At 36.4% G+C, this 22,111-nt stretch overlaps 3 protein-coding genes, 1 long non-coding RNA gene and 2 pseudogenes across 5 annotated transcripts; 3 read left to right on the forward strand and 3 right to left on the reverse strand.

Annotated features, from left to right (window-relative positions):
* The first annotated feature begins 460 nt into the window (after window positions 1–460).
* On the forward strand, window positions 461–2,589 carry LOC147507449 (uncharacterized; annotated as a pseudogene).
* Window positions 2,590–5,143: 2,554 nt separating this feature from the next.
* LOC147507450 (uncharacterized) lies at window positions 5,144–8,910 on the forward strand. Its single transcript, XM_086600158.1, has 4 exons — window positions 5,144–5,443; window positions 6,012–6,172; window positions 6,509–7,417; window positions 7,768–8,910. The coding sequence occupies exons 2-4, from the start codon at window positions 6,128–6,130 to the stop codon at window positions 8,653–8,655; spliced, it is 1,842 nt and encodes a 613-aa protein (XP_086456284.1). The 5' UTR covers window positions 5,144–5,443; window positions 6,012–6,127; the 3' UTR covers window positions 8,656–8,910.
* A 1,267-nt stretch (window positions 8,911–10,177) lies between these two features.
* On the reverse strand, window positions 10,178–10,989 carry LOC147507451 (NAC domain-containing protein 68-like). Its single transcript, XM_086596280.1, has one exon. The coding sequence runs from the start codon at window positions 10,922–10,924 to the stop codon at window positions 10,178–10,180; it is 747 nt and encodes a 248-aa protein (XP_086452406.1). The 5' UTR covers window positions 10,925–10,989.
* A 1,039-nt stretch (window positions 10,990–12,028) lies between these two features.
* LOC147507452 (protein CONTINUOUS VASCULAR RING 1-like) lies at window positions 12,029–16,578 on the reverse strand (annotated as a pseudogene). The gene is made up of 7 exons (XR_015217667.1): window positions 16,388–16,578; window positions 15,023–15,075; window positions 14,510–14,619; window positions 13,701–13,867; window positions 13,485–13,582; window positions 12,818–12,944; window positions 12,029–12,586 (listed from the first exon to the last, which is right to left on the reverse strand). The product of XR_015217667.1 is annotated as a protein CONTINUOUS VASCULAR RING 1-like (transcript).
* Window positions 16,579–18,136: 1,558 nt separating this feature from the next.
* On the forward strand, window positions 18,137–20,835 carry LOC147507453 (uncharacterized). The gene is made up of 6 exons (XM_086600160.1): window positions 18,137–18,442; window positions 18,520–18,647; window positions 18,727–18,830; window positions 19,226–19,313; window positions 19,554–19,615; window positions 20,408–20,835. Exons 1-6 carry the CDS (start codon window positions 18,330–18,332, stop codon window positions 20,558–20,560), a joined length of 648 nt encoding a protein of 215 aa, XP_086456286.1. The 5' UTR covers window positions 18,137–18,329; the 3' UTR covers window positions 20,561–20,835.
* Window positions 19,567–19,959, reverse strand: LOC147507454 (uncharacterized). The gene is made up of 2 exons (XR_015217668.1): window positions 19,824–19,959; window positions 19,567–19,793 (listed from the first exon to the last, which is right to left on the reverse strand). It is a non-coding gene; the product is annotated as an uncharacterized LOC147507454 (long non-coding RNA).
* Window positions 20,836–22,111: the final 1,276 nt, after the last annotated feature.

Genomic DNA, 22,111 nt, shown 5'->3' on the forward strand with positions numbered 1-22,111 from the left:
TTTTTCAAGTTTTCTATTTGATTTGGCCATTCACTTCTTATTTCTTACTTGAAAATTATTTTTTCTGGCCATGGAATATGATTGTTGTTGTCTGCGTTCTTGATTTTTGCCCCATACATGCAAAGTCAATTGCTAATCTGTAATGATGATGCTCGCTAAGCAAGAGGTGTTTTGGTCCTAGCCTCTAGACATTAGGCCAGTTCCAGCACTCGAAGTTCAGTTACCTTCGTAACATTGCGGGTGCAAGCAAAAAATCATGTTGCGCCTATGCCCTATCCAACTCCAGAAACAATTAGTTGAAGTCTTAAAGTATACTTTTTGAATTCTTATGAAAAAGATAACAAAGGCATCTAATTGAGCTAATCCCTTTCTTCACTATCCATGCAACATTTAGCTATTGAAGGGGTTTCGGTTAGGTTCAATTGAGTTATTTGGTGTTGATTGGTTTTGAGTTAAAAATATGTCGAATCGGTTTGTGTTTAGGTGGGTTTTGAATTAGAAGTGAATCGGTTTGTGTTCACGAACAAGTTAATTGCGTTGATATTAATAGAAGGTACAAAATAATTTTCCTATTATTGTTATTTGGTTTTTCATATTCTTATTCGTTCTGTTTGATTCGTGGTGTAGGAACTATTTACCGGTTTTGCAGACACAACCGCCTCCACTTCGGAGTGGGGGTTTAGCAGAGCTCCTGCACAACCCTGGTGTAATGAAAAAAGTCATGGTCGAATTGGATGAAATAGTTGATCCCAATAAGAAGATCGAAGAATGTGATGTGGAAAACCTACACTTTCTGCAAGCAGTAGTGAAGGAAACCAACGAGGCTTTCACTATCCTGTCTCTCCATCGTTTCAAGGATCTTGCTCTTTCGTTTGGTGAAAAAACCCAACTTAACTCAAAGCCAACAACGATTCTCCCTTCTCTGAAATTTAATTGATGTTTGCATAAGGTACGTTTTTTTTCCTCATATTCTTTCTATGTTTGACTATGTTTATGGGCAAGTAAAATAAGAAGACAAAGATCGATCTGTATTTTGGATGCCTATCTGCTATATATGTCGGGAAAATCTATATAGATATTGATAATCAAATTTGATGAGCATGGAGTTGCTGTACTTATTGTTTGTTTCCATGAGAAAATCATAAGGATGTTGAGATCTTATGCCAAATGAGTTTTATTATACCAAGCTTAGAAAGTTAGAGTTTGTGATCTTTTTTATGTTACTTTTGAACTTTCTTTAGATATATCTCGATCTACTGTGGTAGCAGTTGGTATTCGAGTTCATGACGATTTTCTCCCCCGGAATTATGATAGTTTACCCAACAACTTATTGTACCATAGTGGAAAAGCTTGACAACCTATGTCGTAGGAAATGTTTGAGAGAGATTTTGCTCATCGTGGTGGCACTCCCTATAGAAGGATTCAACCAATGTTGTTATATATATGTTCGATATCGGTTTTTCAGTTCTCTCTGGCGGTTGGTATTTGGTTTTATTCACCTGAGACACTTCAATTATTTATGTTTGTTACATTCGATTATGGTCCGAAGTATGTCTCATAGTTTAATTTTTGAATTTTGGTAATACATAATTCTCACTTTGGAAATCTGTGTTTTTTTGTGTGATTAACTTTCTAACCTTTATCATTGTTTGTGTAAGAGAGAAGAAGAGCGAATGTTATAAACCAGTAACTCTTTTTGCTTCTATCACTTTTAGGAATTGTGCGTGAATTGTAATATAGTTTATGATAATATTGTTTAAACTAATAATTCCATTTTTCATGGTTTTGTTTTTGTTTTTGCTTTTGGCTTTGTTCCTTTTAAGGTGTGGATAGAAGAGATGAAACCGGCTCTTATGTAAATTATAAGAACTGCAAAACAGTGAACCAATAGTGTTGAGGGCTAAATCGACACTTATCTCGATGAGAAAAACAGCTCAGTAGCTAAACCTCTGTATTCCCCAAACGCTGTCGTCTTTGAAACCATGTCAAGGAGGAAGACCATGCCAGAGAGCCCAAGGAGGAGAACGTGACAAGTCTTGGACCTGTTGTACGAGATGGGGAGTCTGTTTTCGGTGTGGTCCATATTTTTGCATCGTTAAATGACACCTTCATTCATGTCATTGATTTTTTAGGAAGGTCAAAGCTGATAGAGACTAATCTTTGCCATATATCTTTGCTATGCTTGTTTGACAGGTTATTGCAACACGGTGCAAGGATCTTGGTATTACAGTTTTTCATATCAAGCTTCGTGCCACTTAAGGGAACAAGACAAAGGCCCCTGGTCCAGGTGCTCAGTTTGCACTGCGAGCCCTTGCTAGGTCTGTGTTGAATATATTGGTTGCATTACCAGTATGCATAGAAAGGGTACCAAAATGGGTAGGAAGCTGTGAGTCCTTACCATGCACGATGGTGGATCTTTGCTTAGTTGGAACTTCATTTTCATGTTTCGGTGAACTTGTTTTTTGGTATCTTAAGTTTTGACCATTGTCTGTAGACGTTAGATTATTTAAACCTCTATAGGAACAAGGGTAACAACATATTTTCTATCTACTGTGTGTGTGTGATTTGAAGTTCTGTTAATTACTATCAATGGTGTTTATTCTCATTTGACATAATTTGGTGTCTTTTCTAATCATATTTCGCATGACAATTGTGCACCAATGGTTTCTCAAAAAACACTGTTGAGGTCAACATTTTCCTTTACGGATCTAACTTATTGGTCATTCTAAATTGCTTTACAAACATCCAGTGGAATGTCGAGAACTCAATTTGTTAGAAAATTTCATTGTTGGACTGCTTGATCGAACCTTTACATAATGCATCCTTTCTTAACTTTGAGAAACAACATCCCAGATTGACAACCCTGTGGACTAAGAGTCTAAAGACTATAAGAAAGAACAACCACTGTACGAACCTTTATATCAGGCTATTTCACTAAGTTTTCACGCGCTTTGCACGTGCATATTTGCTAGTACAAATAAAGGTGCTCGTTTGGGTTAACTAGTATTACCCCCCCACTAGATGAGCCAATTAGGATTTCCCCCCCACTAGATGGGAAATTAGGGTCTCCCTCCTAAACACACGGTCAACTTGGTTTGACCGTTAACTTTCAAGTCAAACAATTGAAAATAACACAAATGCCCCCACCTAATTAAAATTAAACATTTTTTTTTTTGAAAATAATGAGGACATTTATGTTATTTTCAATTGTTTGACTTGAAAGTTAACGGTCAAACCAAGTTGATCGTGTATTTAGGGGGGAGACCCTAATTTCCCATCCGGGGATCCTAATTGGCTCATCTAGTGGGGGGTAACACTAGTTCACCTATAAATTTATCACTATAAAATTTGGCACAAAAAAACAGGACTACAAGTTCTAATTCACATTGGATTAGTAGCATGGCAATTAGAGTCCATTGTAACAGCTTCAAAACTCTCTCTTAATAAGGTTAAGTCTTGTAGTATAGTTAATATGCATTGGATTAGTAGGTTATTTAACGGGGAGGCCCATGAACTTGCTAGGTGGGTTATAAGATACCAAGACATGAGGCCTCTTTCAAAGTGTATTTCATCTCTAGATTGTTTTTTTTTTCCCGCTACAAATCACACATTTATATATTATAGAATTAAAGGGGTACACTGAAAGTCGATTTGAGCAACATTTTGGTAAAGTACTCGTATCAGAGGAACTATAAGCCCATTTAGTTAGATCATGAGCCTCACCATTAAAACATCTTCTTAACCATCTAAAACATGAAAACTTAAATTTATTAGCAGATTTGATAATTGCTTTCGTAATGCTTTGTAAAGACCAAGCAATACTAGACTCCTGGGAGCTCAAACTGTTGATAACGTTGATGTTGTCCCCCTCAAAAAGAAATTTTCCTCCTCCGAAGTGTTGCGCCAGCTTCACTGCTACCTCAGATGTAAGAAGTTCACTCTCCTCTCTCGACTTTCTTTGTGAATCTCCTCACGGCGGTTGAACAAGTAAAGCTCCTTCTTGATTCCAAGCTATAGCAGCAACAGATCCCGACAGAGATCTCTTATTGAAAGCAGCATCAAACTTAATATTTACGGAATCAGGCATGTGAGCGGTGTTACATTTATGATAATACAAAGTAGATATATTATTATTGTTACTAGTTGATGTTGAAGCATGTGGGTTATGGTTTGAATTTATATTCCTAAGTGTAGTATTAACAGAAGAAGTAAGGTTTGGATTCTCCATGTCAAAAGCTTTGAGCCTTCTTTCCCATTGAATCATAGTAGCTATTAGTATAGACCCCATATCCGCTGCTCCTTTATCAAACTTCTCCAGATTCCTATTATCCTACATAGTTTGCATTAGGGTGCATGCATACACACCCAAATTTGCTATGTCAGGGACCTTATTTTCACGCTATTCCATAATCTCATCCACCCATCTTCTAATGGACCATCATCTGTTCGTAAACCCAGTGGCGAAGCAAACCACAAAGCTTTAACCCAATCACATTCAAAAAAGATGTGTTCCACCGTTTCTTTTTGTCTGAAGCAAAAACAACACATAGTATCATTGTTCCTAATCCTCTTCTGTATCTTCTTTCCAGTTGGCAATATGTCCATGTATAATTTCCATATGAAAACTTGTTCCCTAGCTGCCAGACGAGCTCTCCAAATTTTTCTGATAGTTTTTGCTTGAAAAATAAAGTCACTTCCCTCCCAATCCTTTGCTTTTTCATAAGTAGATTTGACAGAGAATTTTCCTTTAGTAGCGGGCCACCAAGTTAACTCATCCTCTCCACCATCATGTGGTCTGATGTGTGTTCCTTTGATAAGCCCTGCTATTATAGGATCAAAAACTTCGTCAATAAGTTGATCATTCCATGTTGATCCTTCCTTATTCATGAGAGTTTTTACTTTCCAGTATTTCTGGATCCCCACTGGTAGGTGCAAATCCTTTATCAGTATAGGGCGATCATATCATGGAGCATAAGCCAAGGATCATTGAACACAGAGGTGCGAGCAGGATGCTGTTTTTTTTTAAAGCAGTTATGGGTTTATGTATTAACATTCATATTGTTGTAGTAGTAAATATTAATAATCAATTACAAAACTATTTCAACATTATTTACCGATATTTAGTGGTATTTTGGTTTCTGCTGCCAAACTGTAGTAGTGCACTGGCACTGGATCCACGAAAAAGGTGATGCATCATGCATGTATGTATATTCTAGTTTTAAAATACTCACGGTAGGAATAGTTCCTGAATAAGTGTACCACGTGGTGGAAACGGGCAGGTCTAGATTCTTATTTTTCTGGTGATAATATATGTGGATAAGATTTTGTACTAGATTTCCATGGACTGCAACTGTTCAACTGTCTAAAACTCCAAACACATATTATTAGCCCATACTTCTCACTGGAGTCTGTTCATGCTTTCATGTACCAGAGACACCAAGAGGTAAAATGCACACTATTTCTCTATAATTCTTAACAAATTGAACTAGATTATATGCTTGAATTTATTTCTTTGCTGATAAGATTTTGGTGTTTGTTTATCTTCTCCATATTGCACTCATATATTGCTCCAAGTTGAAAGTTTAAAACCAATTGTGTGCTTGTTATCAAGGTTAATTTTACCATTACTGGTGTGATAAAGTTAAGAGTTACCTAATGGTGCATTTCTTGTTTTCCTCATTCTTGGTTGTTGTTTGGATTAGATTCATTTACATGTGATATGCAGTAGTTGCACTATTGTAAGTGGGTTTTGTGTGAACTGCTAATTATGCGGAAACTGAGTGTTGGACAAACTACATGAATCTTTCCTTGTTCACGAATCTTTCCTTCAGCCAAATGGTATTGTCGGCAAAGTTAAATAACCATGTATATGATGCTCCTCATGATGTTTCAGCTTGGTCGGCCGTATGCTTTATTGTGGAATAGGAGTGTTGCTTATTCATAATGATACATTTTTTAGATAAAAGACTTGGTCTCTGATCTAGGATGAATATTTTCTCCTGGCCATGTAGGTTGAAGTTGACACCAATCTAGGGGTTCAGTTGTAAAGATATTTACAGCAATGAATCCAAATCCTGAAGACGACTTGGTGTAGTTTGGAAGTACTCTGACCAAGGATCAAGAAGGTATGGAAATGAGAAAGGAAGAAAGGGTTCAAGCACCAACTAGCAAGGTACTTATCCTCACTCAGTCTGTGCAATTGATTTATTGAGGCAGAGGCCGACACGTTCTAATCCTGCTTTGGGGTTTATAATGTTTAAAGCTTCAGATCTGAATATCTTTAAAACTCTTCAAGTTTATTGGGAATGAGTATAAAAATTCCTAATTTGAGGGACATGTTGGTCAGGCAGAGTAAATTTCATGATTAAAGATAGTGCCCTTATCTATTAATATTGTTGAGATAGTCTGATCCAAGAATCATGATTTATACTAAGCATAAAAGAGTTGATGTAACAAAATCTTGGAAACACGTTTTGTAATGATTCTTGATGATTCTTTAACGTCACAGAAACGGCAGCCATATGTGAGGAAGCAACCTCCAACTTTGAGGTCCTCAGGTTCACGAAGTCAATCAACCTGCTTTATTTGCTCAGAGAATGATAGTTGCCAGACAGTGCGTTCAAGAACAAAGCTGATGAACATTTTGATAGAACAGGGAAAATCCGTTGAAGTGCTGTCCGTTTTTGATAGTTTAATTGAAGAGGGGCACATGCCATCCTTGATTACTTACACAACTGTTTTGGCTGCATTGACCGTCCTTAGGCGCTTTAAGTCAATCCATTCACTAATTTCTCAGGTGGAAGAGAAAGGGATGAAGCCAGATTCTATATTCTTCAATGCTGTTATAAATGCTTTCTCCGAGTCCGGAAATGTAGAAGAAGCCATAAAGATCTTGCAGAAGATGAAAGAAAGCGGATGTAAGCCAACAACCAGCACTTTCAACACCTTGATTAAAGGTTACGGGATTGCTGGTAAGCCTGAAGAATCTATGGAACTTCTTGAACAGATGTTCCAGGATGAGAAAACAAAACCCAATCATAGGACGTATAATATTCTTGTCCGTACCTGGTGTAGGATGAACAACTTGGAAGAAGCATGGAAAGTGATATATAAGATGGTAGCATCGGGCTTGCGGCCTGATGTTGTCACTTATAACACTCTAGCAAAAGCATATACACAAAATGGGGAGACAAGTAAGGCAGAGAGGATGATATTGGAAATGCAAAGTAGCAACATCCAGCCCAATGAGCGCACCTGTGGCATCATAATTGGCGGGTACTGCAAAGAAGGTAATATGGATGATGCCCTAAGATTTGTGTACAGGATGAAAGAATTTAAAGTGCATCCAAATCTTGTGGTTTTCAACTCTTTGATCAAAGGTTTTGTTGACCTCACTGACGCGGGTGGCGTTGATGAGGTGAGTCAACTTTTGACTAGTATGTAGGATTCTGATTTTTGCAATGTATTTCTGTAGATTAGTTTGAAAAATATAATTATCTAAAGAACACAATAAAACTTAAAACTGAGTCCTAGAATAGAGTAGAATCATATAAGTGCTTACCAAGAAGTTTATAGGTGAACCTTAGTTTACTTTCAGCTTCAAACTTGTAGGTTTTAAAGAATCTGTAGATTTTCGCTTGTTAATGTACATATGTATTGGTTTCATTTCACAAAAAGCTTCCATGTATTTTTTGGCCAAAAAGTCTTCACCAACCTTAAACTAAATAATCTTCTCCAATAAACACTCAAATAAGCAGTACATGACAGGTTCTGGTGTTGATGGAAGAATACCAAGTCAAACCAGACGTGATAACATTCAGCACCATAATGAACGCATGGAGCGCAGCAGGACTGATGGAAAGATGCCGGGAGGTATTTGAAGACATGGTGGAGAGTGGTATAGAACCTGATACTCATGCATACAGCATTCTTGCAAAAGGATATGTGCGCGCCAGAGAACCTGAAAAGGCAGAATCCGTCCTGACTACAATGGTTGAATCAGGTGTTCGACCAAACGTTGTCATCTTCACTACCATCATAAGTGGGTGGTGTAGTGCAGCCAAAATGGATTACGCTATGAGGGTCTATAAGAAAATGTTTGAATTCCAGGTGTCTCCCAATCTGAAGACGTTTGAAACTCTGATATGGGGTTATGGAGAAGCAAAGCAGCCTTGGAAAGCAGAGGACTTGCTCCAGGTCATGGTAGAGATGGGTGTTCATCCTGATAAAGGTACCTTTCATCTTGTTGCAGATGCCTGGCGTTCTGTTGGCTTAATAAGTGAGGCAAATAGAATATTGTGTACTATAGATGAAGGGGGATCGACTGATAATTTGGTGACAAGAGATGGTGAGAAGTCAGATGAAAACATGGAGATGATTCGTCAAAAACAAAACCCAACTTCTTATAGCCTGCTTCGTATACCAGGTGCATTAGGTGGTCAACATGGATCATCCGATTCATCATCAAAAAAAGTTAGATCGCTGTCCAAAGATACTGAGATGTCGTCAGAGATTCTCTGTATTGCTACTAAGTCCATGTTTCTTATGCGAACATGCAAGTCGGTGCACAAATATCCGATCATTTGCAAGAAGCAGTCTCATGTACAACTTGGAATATGCGCACAGCTTGTTAGCGCGTGTAGGTTGGTATTCTGATTTCTGACTGAGACATCACAGCTTGGAATGCGACATTGCTTGTTTATACATTTAAGTTTTCATTATTCAAGGATTTAAAGCTCTCCATGTAAATAGTATATCATCATGATTCATGCATATTATAATTATTATCACATACAAGCCTCCTCTGGGAAAACTGTAATGATAAACCGTCAAACTATCAATTCGATACAGTGATTCACATGAAAATTGGCCAAATCTGGTCTTTAAAATATTTGTTGTTAGAAGATGCAAGTTATCTGTTCCTTCATTTCTGTTTTTGTGTTTTTCATCTCCGATGCTAATGGAATTCAATTTACTCTGATAGAATCATATTATCATAATAAGTGAAAAGTGCTAATTAATGGGAACGTCATTGACTCTGATTCCTTATGATGACATGCAATATACTGCAGAGCAATGCATGTTGTTTCCACTTTCCAGGTATTTGATTATCTTGGTAAAAGGCCTAACTACGTACCATGGAAGAGTACGAGGGAGTTTTAAAATCTCAAAAGCATCTTCTTAGAACAAGACCATCCACTGCCTACTGTTCAATCTGTTGCTTCATACCAAACAAGGCCTAAACTCCAATTTCTATCTTTAGTGAAGGTTCTTTATTTAATAAAATTGCGCTCTAAATCTAATGTACCATCCTAGTAAGGATAGTAAATGATTGCTCCCTTTCTATAGTGGATGCATTATAATGTACTGTAAACTTGTAAAGGAAAGTCTCAGGGCTGGTTTCACCTTGTTGACTATGCAAAGAGCAAACTTAATGATTTATGATTTAGACTGGGGTTTTAAGTTGTAACGCAGTTTGGACTTGGAAAGGAAATAGTGGGGCGATTCAACACTCCCCAATCAACATCACATGTTAGTTAATAAAACAGAGTATTTATTTCAGCATCTGCTCATTTTCTATTTACTACCATTACCATCTTGAAAACATTAAATTGATATTCATAAAATTGCTTAGACAAAATGGAGGTCACAAATTCCACAATTTTGTAATAACAATATATCTAACTAGGCATTGGTATGCAGAGAAAAGAACCAAAAAAAAAAAGCACGAAGAGAAAAATGAAGTTCAAACTTGTGGAGGGACAAACTGCCGGCCTGTTCTACAATCCCTTCAATGTTGTTAAGGTTATTAACTTAAATTAAGAAGAACTCTAAGTTGATCTTTTGATTGGAGATCAAAACCACCTTATGATCCTTTGATTGGAGATCAATAAACCACCGAAAAGTTCTTAATACTATTAGTTGAATGAATACCAGTCCAATACAGACGACCTTTTTATATAGGAGAGCTATTAACTCTATTTCAACATACTTCCTAAATTAAGCAAAACAATTTAGAAACAAAGGTTTCCTTATATAAATAAATACTAACAGCAGTATCAGTTTCCTAACAAATGTTCTCTATGCCATTTCATCAACTCTTAGCCGCAAAATAAACCAGGTAGGTCGATCAAATACCCCCCTTGATCCGCACACCAAACAATATAACTCGCCATTATCAGTCTTGGTAGCCCTGCCTGTTGTTATCTGTTATAGCTGTTTCAACGTTATCTATGCATGGGTAGTAAGGCTGATATTGACTTACCCTATAGAATGTTGCCATGCCCAGTCCCGTTGGACCTGGTAGTAAATATTGACCTTGTTCTTGTTGTACCGTATTGTCGGAAGTCGCGGATGTTATTGGTGATGCCGAGGCAGAAGATGTCCTGGCACGCTTTGGCGGATGCTTGGATGATTTGGTATCTTTATTTTCTCTTCCCCTGTGGATTTTGCAAAGAACCAATATATCTTGATCATCTCCAGATTCTTCGAAGTGGTTAGAAGCCAAAACATACTCATGCATTATCCAGCTTTCTTGACCAGGTTTCTTGGCCTTACCAGAGCCAAGAATGAAATTCAGATGTCTCTTGCTTCCTACTTTCCTACACTCATCATTCTTAGTGGACACAACGGCATGATCGTACTGTTGGACCCAAGTTCCTACCGTGCCAACCGTCCTATTAAAATACTTGCCACCATTGAACTTCTTCTTAATCCATGTAAAGAAGTATAGTTCAGTCGCAGAACTCCCTTCGAACAACTTCCACGGTTCTTGGGCATAAAGATCCTGTACTGGAATATGAAACGGTAGGGGTTGTCCTCTGATTGTCCTTCCAAGATAATATTCAACCAGCTCTAAATCGCTTGGCTGAAAGCGAAACCCAGGTGGCATCCTCGCTGTCATAGCCTCTAAATCTATCTCCATCTTCTAATCTTTTAGAACTAAAGGAACTAACGCACGCTCTCTATCTTAAAACTGTTTTGTAACCAAAACCTGATATCGAAAGCAGGTCTCCCAACAACTGATCAAAAGTAGGGAGCTAGCAGGATCGGTGTCGTTATTTATAAGCAGAGTCTACGTGCGATTTTTTCATCTTTCCAAGTTACTGTAGAATTCGAAGTACAAATTAAAGTACAACTAGTTTAGGACTTAGGACACGAAAATTATGCAAAAAATATTAGGGACTCTGATTTGGTTAGGGAGGTAATGGGCCGTATAAGTCCTGTGTGTCTAGTCCCAGTTCGTTAAGGAAAGCATTTTGCCCAGCGAATGGTCGAAGCCCTCCAATCTCGCGCAAAAGAATTTTGGGCTAGCCCAGATTCCGTATGACAACGTTCAACAATTATCGTAACTCGTAAGTCATAACATCATTCTTATTTTCTTCTTGGTTTGGGGCTTTGGGCTATTATGTTATTGGACAGTAGTTCATATTTATCCACAGAAACACCCAAATTCCGTATGCCAAAATTTATTTTGCGCTGGCCGAAAAGGAGACTGCCATACAATATCTAGCACAGTGAAGAACCATTCAGGTTTTATTCTTCCTTTCTCTTCTCGTTTTTTAGTTTTATTTCTACTGTTCCGGGTTTGAGAATGTACGTCCTATTATTATGGCAGTCTATCCCCGCCAAAATTCCTAAATGAAATTTTCCCTCACCATGCCTTTCCTAAATGGAAACAGAAGATTTGTTTACATCCTTGCTACTAAAAGTTATAATTCCAGATTTTATGTACATCAAAGCAAAATATATATACTATATTTAGGCAGAGATTCCGTTTACCATACTTTTTATATCATAGTTCATACCACATAAGTTAAATGATAATAATTTGTGGATATGATATACTAACCATTGATGACATCTCCACAAAAATTTGTCTCATTTAAAAATCTCTAACATAGTTAAAAATCATTCTCAAATTTTATTTTTTTTAAACGGTTCAGATTTTACGATTTTGCAATCATCTTTTGACATGGTTAAATATTATCAAATGAGTTGAAATTTAATAGAGGTGATCGTTATGGTCAGTTGAACATATCTTCAAAAAAATTAAATTATAATTCATGTTGTAAGTAATCTCTCTCTATATAGGTCCAAAAGAATGCCCCAATCAGTACACATTACAGCAGTATAGAAGCTAACATGTTTCAAAAGACCACGGATACGAAAGCACTGAGCGTGACATTTTCTTTTGAACTCCAACGTGTAAATAGAATTCACGACCACCTCTACACAGTCCAAAATAAAGTGAAAATTCTAGAATAGAAATCTTTTTGAACTACTTTATACACGAACCATAAAACCTAACATTTCAACTCCCGCAGCCCTCTCCATTATATAAAAAAAAGAAAATAAAAGAAAACCTGACTACCTGTCTAACTCATTCTATTTCTATACCAGATGACTGCCAAATTGATCATGGACATATGCAGTGGTTATCCCAATAGCCTACCAAATACACTTGCTTGTATCGACATTTGGTGCTAGTTTCTTCCAACTCTACTACTTCTGTCAAATTGAATTGTTGATCTGTCTACTGTCGATAGGATCTGGGGCATTGACATGCCAACTGAGATTATGATCTCTGCATCACAGCATGTAAATAACATGTCAGCTTTTACCATTTAGTGCAAAGATACCCTATATGATAATTCTAGTTAACCTGCATACTACGTTATTTGGGGGCAATTACAAGAAAAATGAAATGATTGGATCATGTTTGAGTTATTAGACAAGAGATGGAAAAAAAAAACAAAAAAACAAAATAGGAGACAGACACACACACACATGTGCATATGAGATAAGCCTTACTTACCAATTCCTTCACGAACTGATAAATTAGGTCTAATGATGTCTCTGGAATCGATTAAGAATATATCTCCAATGTACATATGGTTGGTGGGAACATAGACACAGCAAAGCTCCTCATCTCCAGAATAACTCTGGATAAACAAACCAAAGGTGCAACTATTATCTGTCTGAAGCTCTGCAGATTTTGATTTAATACTACAGATCCTATAATGTTCACGAAAGCCTGAACCAAATGAAACTGCATGAGTGATAAATTGGAAAATACAGGGTGGGGGAACATGAGTGGCCGAGATATCAATACTAAAGTCATCTCTGGTATATAGAAAAAAGTTCTATTTACTGTCTTGACGAATAATTAGTGTAAATTGGTATCTTAAGATAAATCTCGCAATAAATAATGCAAACTCCTGTGCTTTTTGCAGAATGTTTCCAAGGCCACTGTGATACAAACTATCTTTTACGTCACATATCCCAAAATGTAGGATAAACACATTAGCCAACATCTTGTCAGAAGACCAATATTGTGTCATCAAGACTCCCTAGTAAAATACTTATGTTGACGACCCATTACTTGAAGAAACAACAGACTGAAATGATAGAACAAAGATAAAATGAGAGGGGGTGGGGCATATGTTTACGTAGTAAGAGTTATAACTCAGTTGAACACAAACCTGAAGAACAACGGATGAAGTGATAAAACCTAGCGCATATTCCTCAACACGTGGATGTTTTATAATGGCTACTTCCTTGAAGGCTTGGGAGTTCTGATCTGTAAGAATGAAGCATGTCATTACTAATTCCTAAAGTTCAAAAAAGATGTAAACTTCAGTAACCTGCACAAAGACAAGAAAAAAAAAGAAAATAAAAACAGTAAGCATAAAATATACCAGGTGATATGGCAGAACTAATTTGCTTGGATGCATTGTAGATATGCCGAACAAATGGCATTCTTTTGATAAACCACTCCCCAATGCCCAGAAGAGATCGCCCACCCAAGATGACATGAACATTCCAACCAAGAAGATGAAAGTAATAGAGGTTACAAACCCAAGACCTGACAACAACAGACAAACAAGAGAAAATCCGAAAAGAAGCAAAGGTTAGGATACTGCTTATAGAGAACTGAATATGAAAAAATTGTTGAAAGTATTAGCCAATTTCAAGGGCCATACACAATATAAACGCCATATTTAGGAGGTCGCTGTAGCAGAAATCCATATTCAGTGAGGTGATGAGTGCAGGAAACCAGCTTTAATTATTACATCTGCCTTTTCCTATTTGACTGTGACAAAGACACATGTCGGTATCTAAAGGGTAAACAGACACGCTCACCCCTGTAATCTCAGAGTCATCTTTGCTGCATAACTGTTTTCCTCAGTTTGCTTCTGATTCAATTGGGTGCTGCCATGTATACAGCAATCCAAAATTAAAGTGAAAGACACCAGTACCAGATTTTAAGTGACTTTTCAGTTTTGGATATTTGCTCAAGTGGCAGCGACTGGTTGGACCAGAAGCAAACTGAACTATGGACTTGCAAAACTGAGACAAATTGTATTCAGGTTTGTGGCCACCTTAAATCCCCTTTCCCTGTGAAGGTGGGAATCAAATCCAAGACCTTGGGCTCAACCTCCCAAGTCCTGACCAGTAGGCCACTGGACACCTTCTTAGATAATGTTCTAACTAAGACAACACATACCAAAGATGTTCATTCCCAGATGAGCATATATTGGGAGAGAAGAAACCATCCACAAAGCAAATAAACCACCATTGATATAAAAAGTGATCGCTATTGGAAATAGGATGACACTGCAAAAAGATGACAAAGAACAATCACATAAATTCAACCTTTCCTATTCCACGTTTGAACATCTAATTTTCTTGATAAAATGATTGGTGGAACAAAGCTTATACAGTCCCCTTAAGAATCATTCTGTTACTAAAAGATAATCATTTTCATTAGATGGACTTGTTTCCCTGAAAGTTAACAATTTTTTTAAAAAAAAATCCAGGTACAAGAAGAAGCTACTAATAAAACTGTTTGGTTTGAATGCATTAATGAACATCAGAAAATAAAATGTCGATGCAAGAAACATAAAGTTAATGACATATGTAAAAGCATTGCATAACATAGAGTCATTGACATCTAATATACTACAAGAATATAAATATGTAGGAATGTACAATAAGAAAGATAAACTTGTATGCTCACCATCCAGTCATAAACTTTTTCGAAGCCCAGCTTTGAACAACTTTCCCAAAAGCCTGCATATTGACATCGTTAATAATGAATTCAAGCTAAATTTTCTTTTCTTTTTTCTGCACACAACAAAATTACTTGATAATATGCTCCTGCATCAGAGACTATATTGTAACCTAAAGACACATGCAAATTAACAGGATTAATGAAACCGACACTTCCATACCAGTTTTTAGTCAGTGACAAACACGTCAAAGTTTTTTTTTCCCCTCTAACAAAATAATAGTAGAGAAAATCAGTGAGTGTGTATAAGAGGGGTAATAAACATCCACAATTGTGGCATTATCTGCAAATCAACAGACAACGAACCACTTCTTAGCAGCAGAGGTTTGGGGGTCCTATCTTAACTTAGAGATTTCTACTCCAGAATAAACCAGAATGCTTTCGAAAAGCCAAATTTTAGTTAAGCCATGTTGTTGAAGCACACACCAGCTGCTGTCCTACGAGTTAACTGGAAGGATAGAACAACCGCATCTTTAGATCTCAAGAGAGAAACATGTATCCAAAACTCAGGACAACAAAGGACTCTCTTCGGGTGGGGTTAGTAATATCTCCTTTAGGAATATCAATCTCCATAATTATGTTTGATGGGGATTCTCTTGTAAGGTAATACATTGAGGCATTGAGCATTGTGTCCACGCTCAGGATTACTGGTCTACCGAAAGATGACTCTAAATTTTGGAGACAATGATCCCCATACACTTTAAGAGAAAAAGTTCCAATTATATCTAACAGTGAAAACTAATGGCAGAATCTGTCATTTGTTGTCTGTTGATCATAGAACACCTATTAAAAGACAGGACGGCACAATTTTTTGCTGTCCACTACATTATTCACTAACAGCATAATTGTTTCCATCCGTTTATTATAGCATTAGAATGTTAACTTTGAAGAAACTTATAACACCAATAAAATGTAAGAAGAACCTAGCCATATGAGCTTCTAATAATTACAAAACAAGGACTTCCAAGTCGATATCCGAAGAAATATTAAACATTTGAAAAATCTGCAAACCAAAACTGAAGCAAGTTTTAAAAAGAACCTCTTTTAACAGCAACTACAATTCAGTGCCACTTTTATGACATTTCTAAAGCATATGTACATCTTAAAGCATAATTACACTTGCTAAACATTTTGTAAAGGAATAATTTAACAATAAGATGGTGTGTTTTTTTTATCAAAATGATCAAAACTAAGCAAAGGGTAGACATATAACTCGTCAAGAAACAATATTTATCCAAAAAAAAACACGGGTAACAATAAAAGTGGTCATTTAATCAATAGAAAAGTGTAAAGACAGAAGGTAAAGTTGATTACCTCTCTACTGGAAAGTTGAGTAGAAACTGAAAAAGAAGAAGAAGATGGTTTTGAGGAAGAGCCTTCATCATCACTAACTGAACCAGACACTGGTATGAGAAGCTCACGATCTCTTTCTCTCTCTCTGTTTGCCATTTCTGTTCAAGTCTCGTTTTTTTTCTTCTTCTTCTTCACTTACTTTCCTTACTTGTACACTTTAAAGACTGGACAAAACTGTCTTTTGCTATGGTTAAATTGATTTTTATATTTTTATATTTTTTAATTTATTAATAAATTATTTCTTTTTCAGTAGTGGAAATAATATATTTTGATAACTAAGCAAAATTCTGAGTCACATTTCATTAATTAATCTTCTCTTATTTTGTTTTGTAATGTAAAAATAGTATTCTTTTTTGTCATTTTGTGTATATGACTTCTCAGATTAGGGTAAGTTAAGGTAGTTAGCCAAATGTTATCTTGATAATATCTTAATTATAAGATGAAGTTAATCAAGTGAGTTATAGGAGGGCTCTTTCTACGCGAACTCTGCAAAAGGATGTTAATCTGAGCACAAACTAAATAAAAAACAATAAACTTCGCCATCTTATAGAAAATCCACCAAAAGAATAAGAGTTGTGTTGCTAGAACTCGCGAACTGTGAAATCCATCAAAGAGACAAGAGTTTATTTTAGCTAATATATTCTAAAAACGATAGGCAGTAGAGTGGAGACTCTATACTTTCTAGATAATTCCTAGGCGGCTAGGTACTATCACGGTTTTATAAAAATAAACACAAACAAAAGTCCTAATTATGAAAAGACGTAACATGGGAAGAAGTAATATGCTCAAGTTGAATAAGTGACCGAAAAGCAACTTAATATAAAAACACATTGTCTTTCTTTAGTTTCTTATAGTAGCACATAATTTACATTGGTTTTTAGTCTTTTAAACTAATTCAAATCTCAAGCTTTCACGAGGACTTTTATTTTCCAACATTTAATCATTTCCCAAAAATAAAAAATAAAAAATGTGCTTGCCTAGCCTGATTTGGGGAGGGCTCTTTTGACCAATTCAAATGTACTAGTATCTCTCTATTAAATACACAAAAAATACTAACGACAAGCAAGCATGCAGGATCGCACAATCCATGACATCGGGGGTTGCGAAATCCCATATCCCATAGAAGGTGATTCTTTGTGGGTCATTTTTAATTTTTTTAATAGCTACCGTAAAAAGTTAGTTGCTTGTGAGATGATTTTTGTTTGCTAAAATGGAGTCTTTACTTGTGTTAATTATCAAAACTCTTTTTTCATTAATTTGATCACAAAAATTTTCTTATAGCATAAGAAAATATTTGCCATGAGATAGCAAAAATATGGCTCGATTATATATATTTTTTGTCATGGTTTTGGTGTTATTCTTGGAGTATGTAAAGAAAATTTAAAGAATAAAACGAGGTATCTATATATCGTGTGTATTCAATACGCAAAATTTGAAGTGAAAAAAAAAAACAAAAAACACAAAAAATATATGCCGCGACAACTGTCTGCCATGAGATATAGGATCTCGCGGCAACCCGATGCTGTGGATTGTGCGATATCTGGGATATGAAATCTCGCATGAAGCTGTCTGCTGTAGAACTATAGACATATGGAGTATATAAAAGACATAAAAATAACCATTATTGTTTTACTTTTGTCAAAAGAGTACTATTCCCATGGGCCAATACCGGAACAAAACAAATTTAGTTGGGCACCGCTCTGGCCAATTATAACAAAACCCACTGAGTATATATTTTTTATTTATTCGCAACCACCCGACCTACGTCACATTTTTTTTTTAACTTATTCACCGACTCCAACCATAAACACAACCAATTCTTCTTCTTCTTCTCTCTGTTTATTTTCTCCAGCCTCAAAACCCTAAAATTTGTCAAAGAAAATTCCAATAAATATTAGCCGAAATGGTATTCTACTTTAAAGGCCGACCCGATGCAGGTGACTACACAATTTTCATGGGTTTAGACAAACACGAGAATGAAGAGCTTATCAAATATGGTTTTCCAGAAGATATTTGGTAAATTTCTCTCAATTTCTCTTCATGTATAATCTTTTAGCTTAAAATTGATAGGATTTAGATTACTTCTCTTTCAGGTTCCATGTTGATAAAATGTCATCTGCTCATGTTTATCTTCGCTTGAACAAAAATCAAACAATTGACGACATAAGTGAAGGATTACTGGAAGATTGTGCTCAACTTGTAAAAGCAAATTCCATACAAGGTAATTTTACTGTATACTAGTATATAGAGATGTTAGATGGTTAGTGCCTGTCTCATATGTCTTGGTTGTTACTTGACAGGCAACAAGGTGAATAATGTTGACATTGTTTATACCCCTTGGTACAATCTGAAGAAATCCGCTTCAATGGATGTTGGGCAAGTGGGTTTCCACAATTCTAAGATGGTCAGTGCTTTATATTTTATTTCTTTTCATGTACTGTGTAAATATTAAGTTACATTGACACTAGTACGTGTGTCCGTATCCGACGTGGATACAAAGCTTCTGATGCGGTGAAATATAAAAAATTGAGGTATATCACATACAATATGTTTCCGTGTGTGTGTCTGACACGGATTATATTTGAAGTATGGTGTGTGAGTGTGTCCGCGTAACATAGTGTAAATATGATATTCAGACCAGAAGAATTCTGTTTTTTTTTTGTGATGATCAAATTGTGGGATCGTAGTTGAACTACATCCCTATTCGAGGAGAAACTATCTGATATAAATATAAGTGGATCTTTGCCAACAATCTTTATTTTGACAACAGCCTCTGGTGGATGATGGTGTTTGGTGCAGGTCCGCACTGTAAGGGTAGAAAAACGTTTAAATGAGGTAGTTAATAGATTGAACAAGACGAAGGTGGAAAGAACTCCAGACTTAAAAGGTAATCATATGATATTTGCGTTTTTACCAGATGTATAGAGCAAGTGTTCCTTGACCTTAATGATGATGATACTTCCCCTCCTTTAAGGTTTGCTAATTTAGCTGGGATATGTTACTGTTTCTAAAGGCTAATTTAAAATTGCATATTTCCCTGTATATTTCCTCTACTCTTTAGCTTTGAAATTGGTACTTGTATTCTGTCTATTTATTCTGAGTAATATTACCTTTTCTAATTGTGCAGCTGAGAGGGAGGCGGTTGGCGCGGCAGAAAGATCAGAGAAAAAACTTTTGATGAGAGATAAAGTAAGACCAATAATCTTTCTTGTTTGCTTTGAGCATGACCAAAATCAATGGAAAGTCAATAAACAAACTTTGGACATTTCAGTCTTGTCTTGCGTATTTATAAAGAGAGAAGAATGTCAAATGAAGATGTGTCTTGATCATACTTGGATTAGGACTACTAATGAAGAAGACTTGCCAACTTTAACTCCTCATGCAAGGAGCACCTAACCTCTGTATCTCCAACGTAGAACATGATATAGACGACGAGAAACTTAATCTGCTCAAACTCGCCAAATAATTTTTGCTAAACATCATATATTTTGAACTCTCTAACACTCTATACCCGATCTCAATAACAACTGAAGTTGTTAATAAGCAAATGAAAGAAAAAAGATCTTTAAAACTGTAAAGCTCCAAGTAACCCCCTTCTTAGTATTACTTACTTGTCTTTGTCTGATGGTTAGTATGATAGCCAGGGATAACCGCCTTTCTCCATCTAATCCCTTGTTATCTTATGACCTGCTTGATCTTCATCATCTTCTATCCTGACATTAAACCCATGGTACTTGGGCTATGAAAGTTACTTGACAACTGGAGTTACCTGAGAGCAGGGATCTTGATTCGGAGGGGATATTCAGTTGAGATTGTGCAATGTATCCTAGAAATAAGATGTTCCTCTAGTTCAAAGTTCCAGGTTCTCTGGAGAGTTGAGCTCAGTTATATTGCATTTAGTGATTGTCAACTAATAAAGACTGATTTGCTTTAGTTATTTCCTTAGCTAAACTATGTATGTGTTTGCTAATGTTTGTGCAGAAAAGGCGAGAGGAGATGGATAGGCTTGAGAAAGAGAGACAAGCAGAAATGAGGAGTTACAAAGGCCTGATGGTGTCAGAAAAAATGACCTCAAATAAACAGATAGCATCAGCAAACAAATCCTTGCAGGAGTTAGAAGACGATTTTATGTGAGGCTGGGGTCAATGCTGATTATTTACTTTGCTGGAATGTCCTAATTCTGCAAGATTTTCACCTCCAATAGACGGGGAAGATAATTGTCTAAAGAGGAACGCCCTGAAGCCTTCCCTCTAAACCCAGTCAAATGTGGACTACTTTTACTCTGTATGTTTGATGATGATGATGATAAGATTGCTTGCAAGAATCTCTATTCATCCCCACGTGAAGATCTGTATGTACTTCTTATTGTTACACAGATTTATTAAATACATAATTTCCTGTGTCGTTCCTATGATGTGCGTGGGGATGAATCCATATGCTTCAGTTGCCCAAGTATGTTTTTTCTTTTTCTTATTTTTCTTATTAATCTTTTTTTTACACCACATCCCCCCACACCCACACACACACACACACAACAATTCATTTTGAGATCACATTCTGTTATGTTCCATCTACCCCCCACCCCCACCCCACAACCCCCCACCCCACCACACACACACACACACACACACACACACACACAACAATTCATTTTGAGATCACATTCTGTTATGTTCCATCTACCCACCCCACCCCCACCCCCACCCCACAATTCATTTTGAGATCACATTCTGTTATGTTCCATCTATTAATTTCCAGAAAAGGAAACAGAAAGGATCTTGATTAGAAGTTGTTATTACTCCTGATGTTCTTAAGTCTAGAGTTTTTAATAAGCAGCATATGTTGAGTTATTAACCCAAAGATCCGATAAATCGACAAATCTCACTTCGAGGGTGTAGATTTAATTCAACCAGTTACATCACTCAAACTGGTAATATCTCAAACTGGTAATATCTTTGTTGGATGGCAATGAGGCAACAGATGCAATTTAACTTGGACGTGAAATTCTTGGAGAAACAGGTATTTGCAGACGTTGCAGTAGTTTTTAAGACGTTGAATTAGGGGTGGGAATTTGGCCCTAACGACCCTAACCCGGCCCTGACCGACCCGACCCTAAGCCCTATAAAGCCCTCACAACTAAAGCCCTCACAGAGTTTAGGGCCGGGCCGGCCCGGCCCTAATGCTTTCTAGGGTAGGGCTAGGGCTAAGATTATAAAACATAGGCCCGACCCTAACCAAGCCCTAACCGGCCATGTTTCATACTTTCACTATAAATACACATACCATAATTGTCCAACTCTTTGTTAAATATTTTCAATTAAAAAATATCGTTGTTTTGTAATTTATCACTTACACCCAATGGTACTTCCAATAACTTGTTTTATATAACAAAAAACTTGTCAACTTTAGTAGTGTGAAGAACAAATGAGCACTTGCTTTAATAAAAAATAAGACTTTATTCCTTTGATCATCAAGTCAAAAGTTCATAACTTATTATTCCGATTTCTTTTTCTCACTTATTTCTTATAAATTATATTTTTATTCACATCCAAGCCAAGTCTAAAACTAAAGGTTTCCTTCCACACCATTAAAGCAAAATACTGAGCCAGACATTTTAAGATAGTAAACCAAAAACACCATTTGAGGAAAAATGACATTTATAATCTCAAACCTTTCTCCATCACT

The sequence above is a fragment of the Coptis chinensis genome, chromosome 3, assembly GCF_015680905.1.
Source record: "Coptis chinensis isolate HL-2020 chromosome 3, ASM1568090v1, whole genome shotgun sequence".
Lineage (NCBI taxonomy): Eukaryota > Viridiplantae > Streptophyta > Magnoliopsida > Ranunculales > Ranunculaceae > Coptis > Coptis chinensis.

Coding starts and splice junctions, on each gene's coding strand:
- LOC147507450 (XM_086600158.1), top strand. CDS start 6,128: ATGGAAATGAGAAAGGAAGAAAGGGTTCAAGCACCAACTAGCAAG. Junction 6,173..6,508: donor TTCAAGCACCAACTAGCAAG/GTACTTATCCTC, acceptor TTAACGTCACAG/AAACGGCAGCCATATGTGAG. Junction 7,418..7,767: donor ACGCGGGTGGCGTTGATGAG/GTGAGTCAACTT, acceptor AGTACATGACAG/GTTCTGGTGTTGATGGAAGA.
- LOC147507451 (XM_086596280.1), bottom strand. CDS start 10,924: ATGGAGATAGATTTAGAGGCTATGACAGCGAGGATGCCACCTGGGTTT.
- LOC147507453 (XM_086600160.1), top strand. CDS start 18,330: ATGGTATTCTACTTTAAAGGCCGACCCGATGCAGGTGACTACACAATT. Junction 18,443..18,519: donor GGTTTTCCAGAAGATATTTG/GTAAATTTCTCT, acceptor CTTCTCTTTCAG/GTTCCATGTTGATAAAATGT. Junction 18,831..19,225: donor GTTTCCACAATTCTAAGATG/GTCAGTGCTTTA, acceptor TGTTTGGTGCAG/GTCCGCACTGTAAGGGTAGA.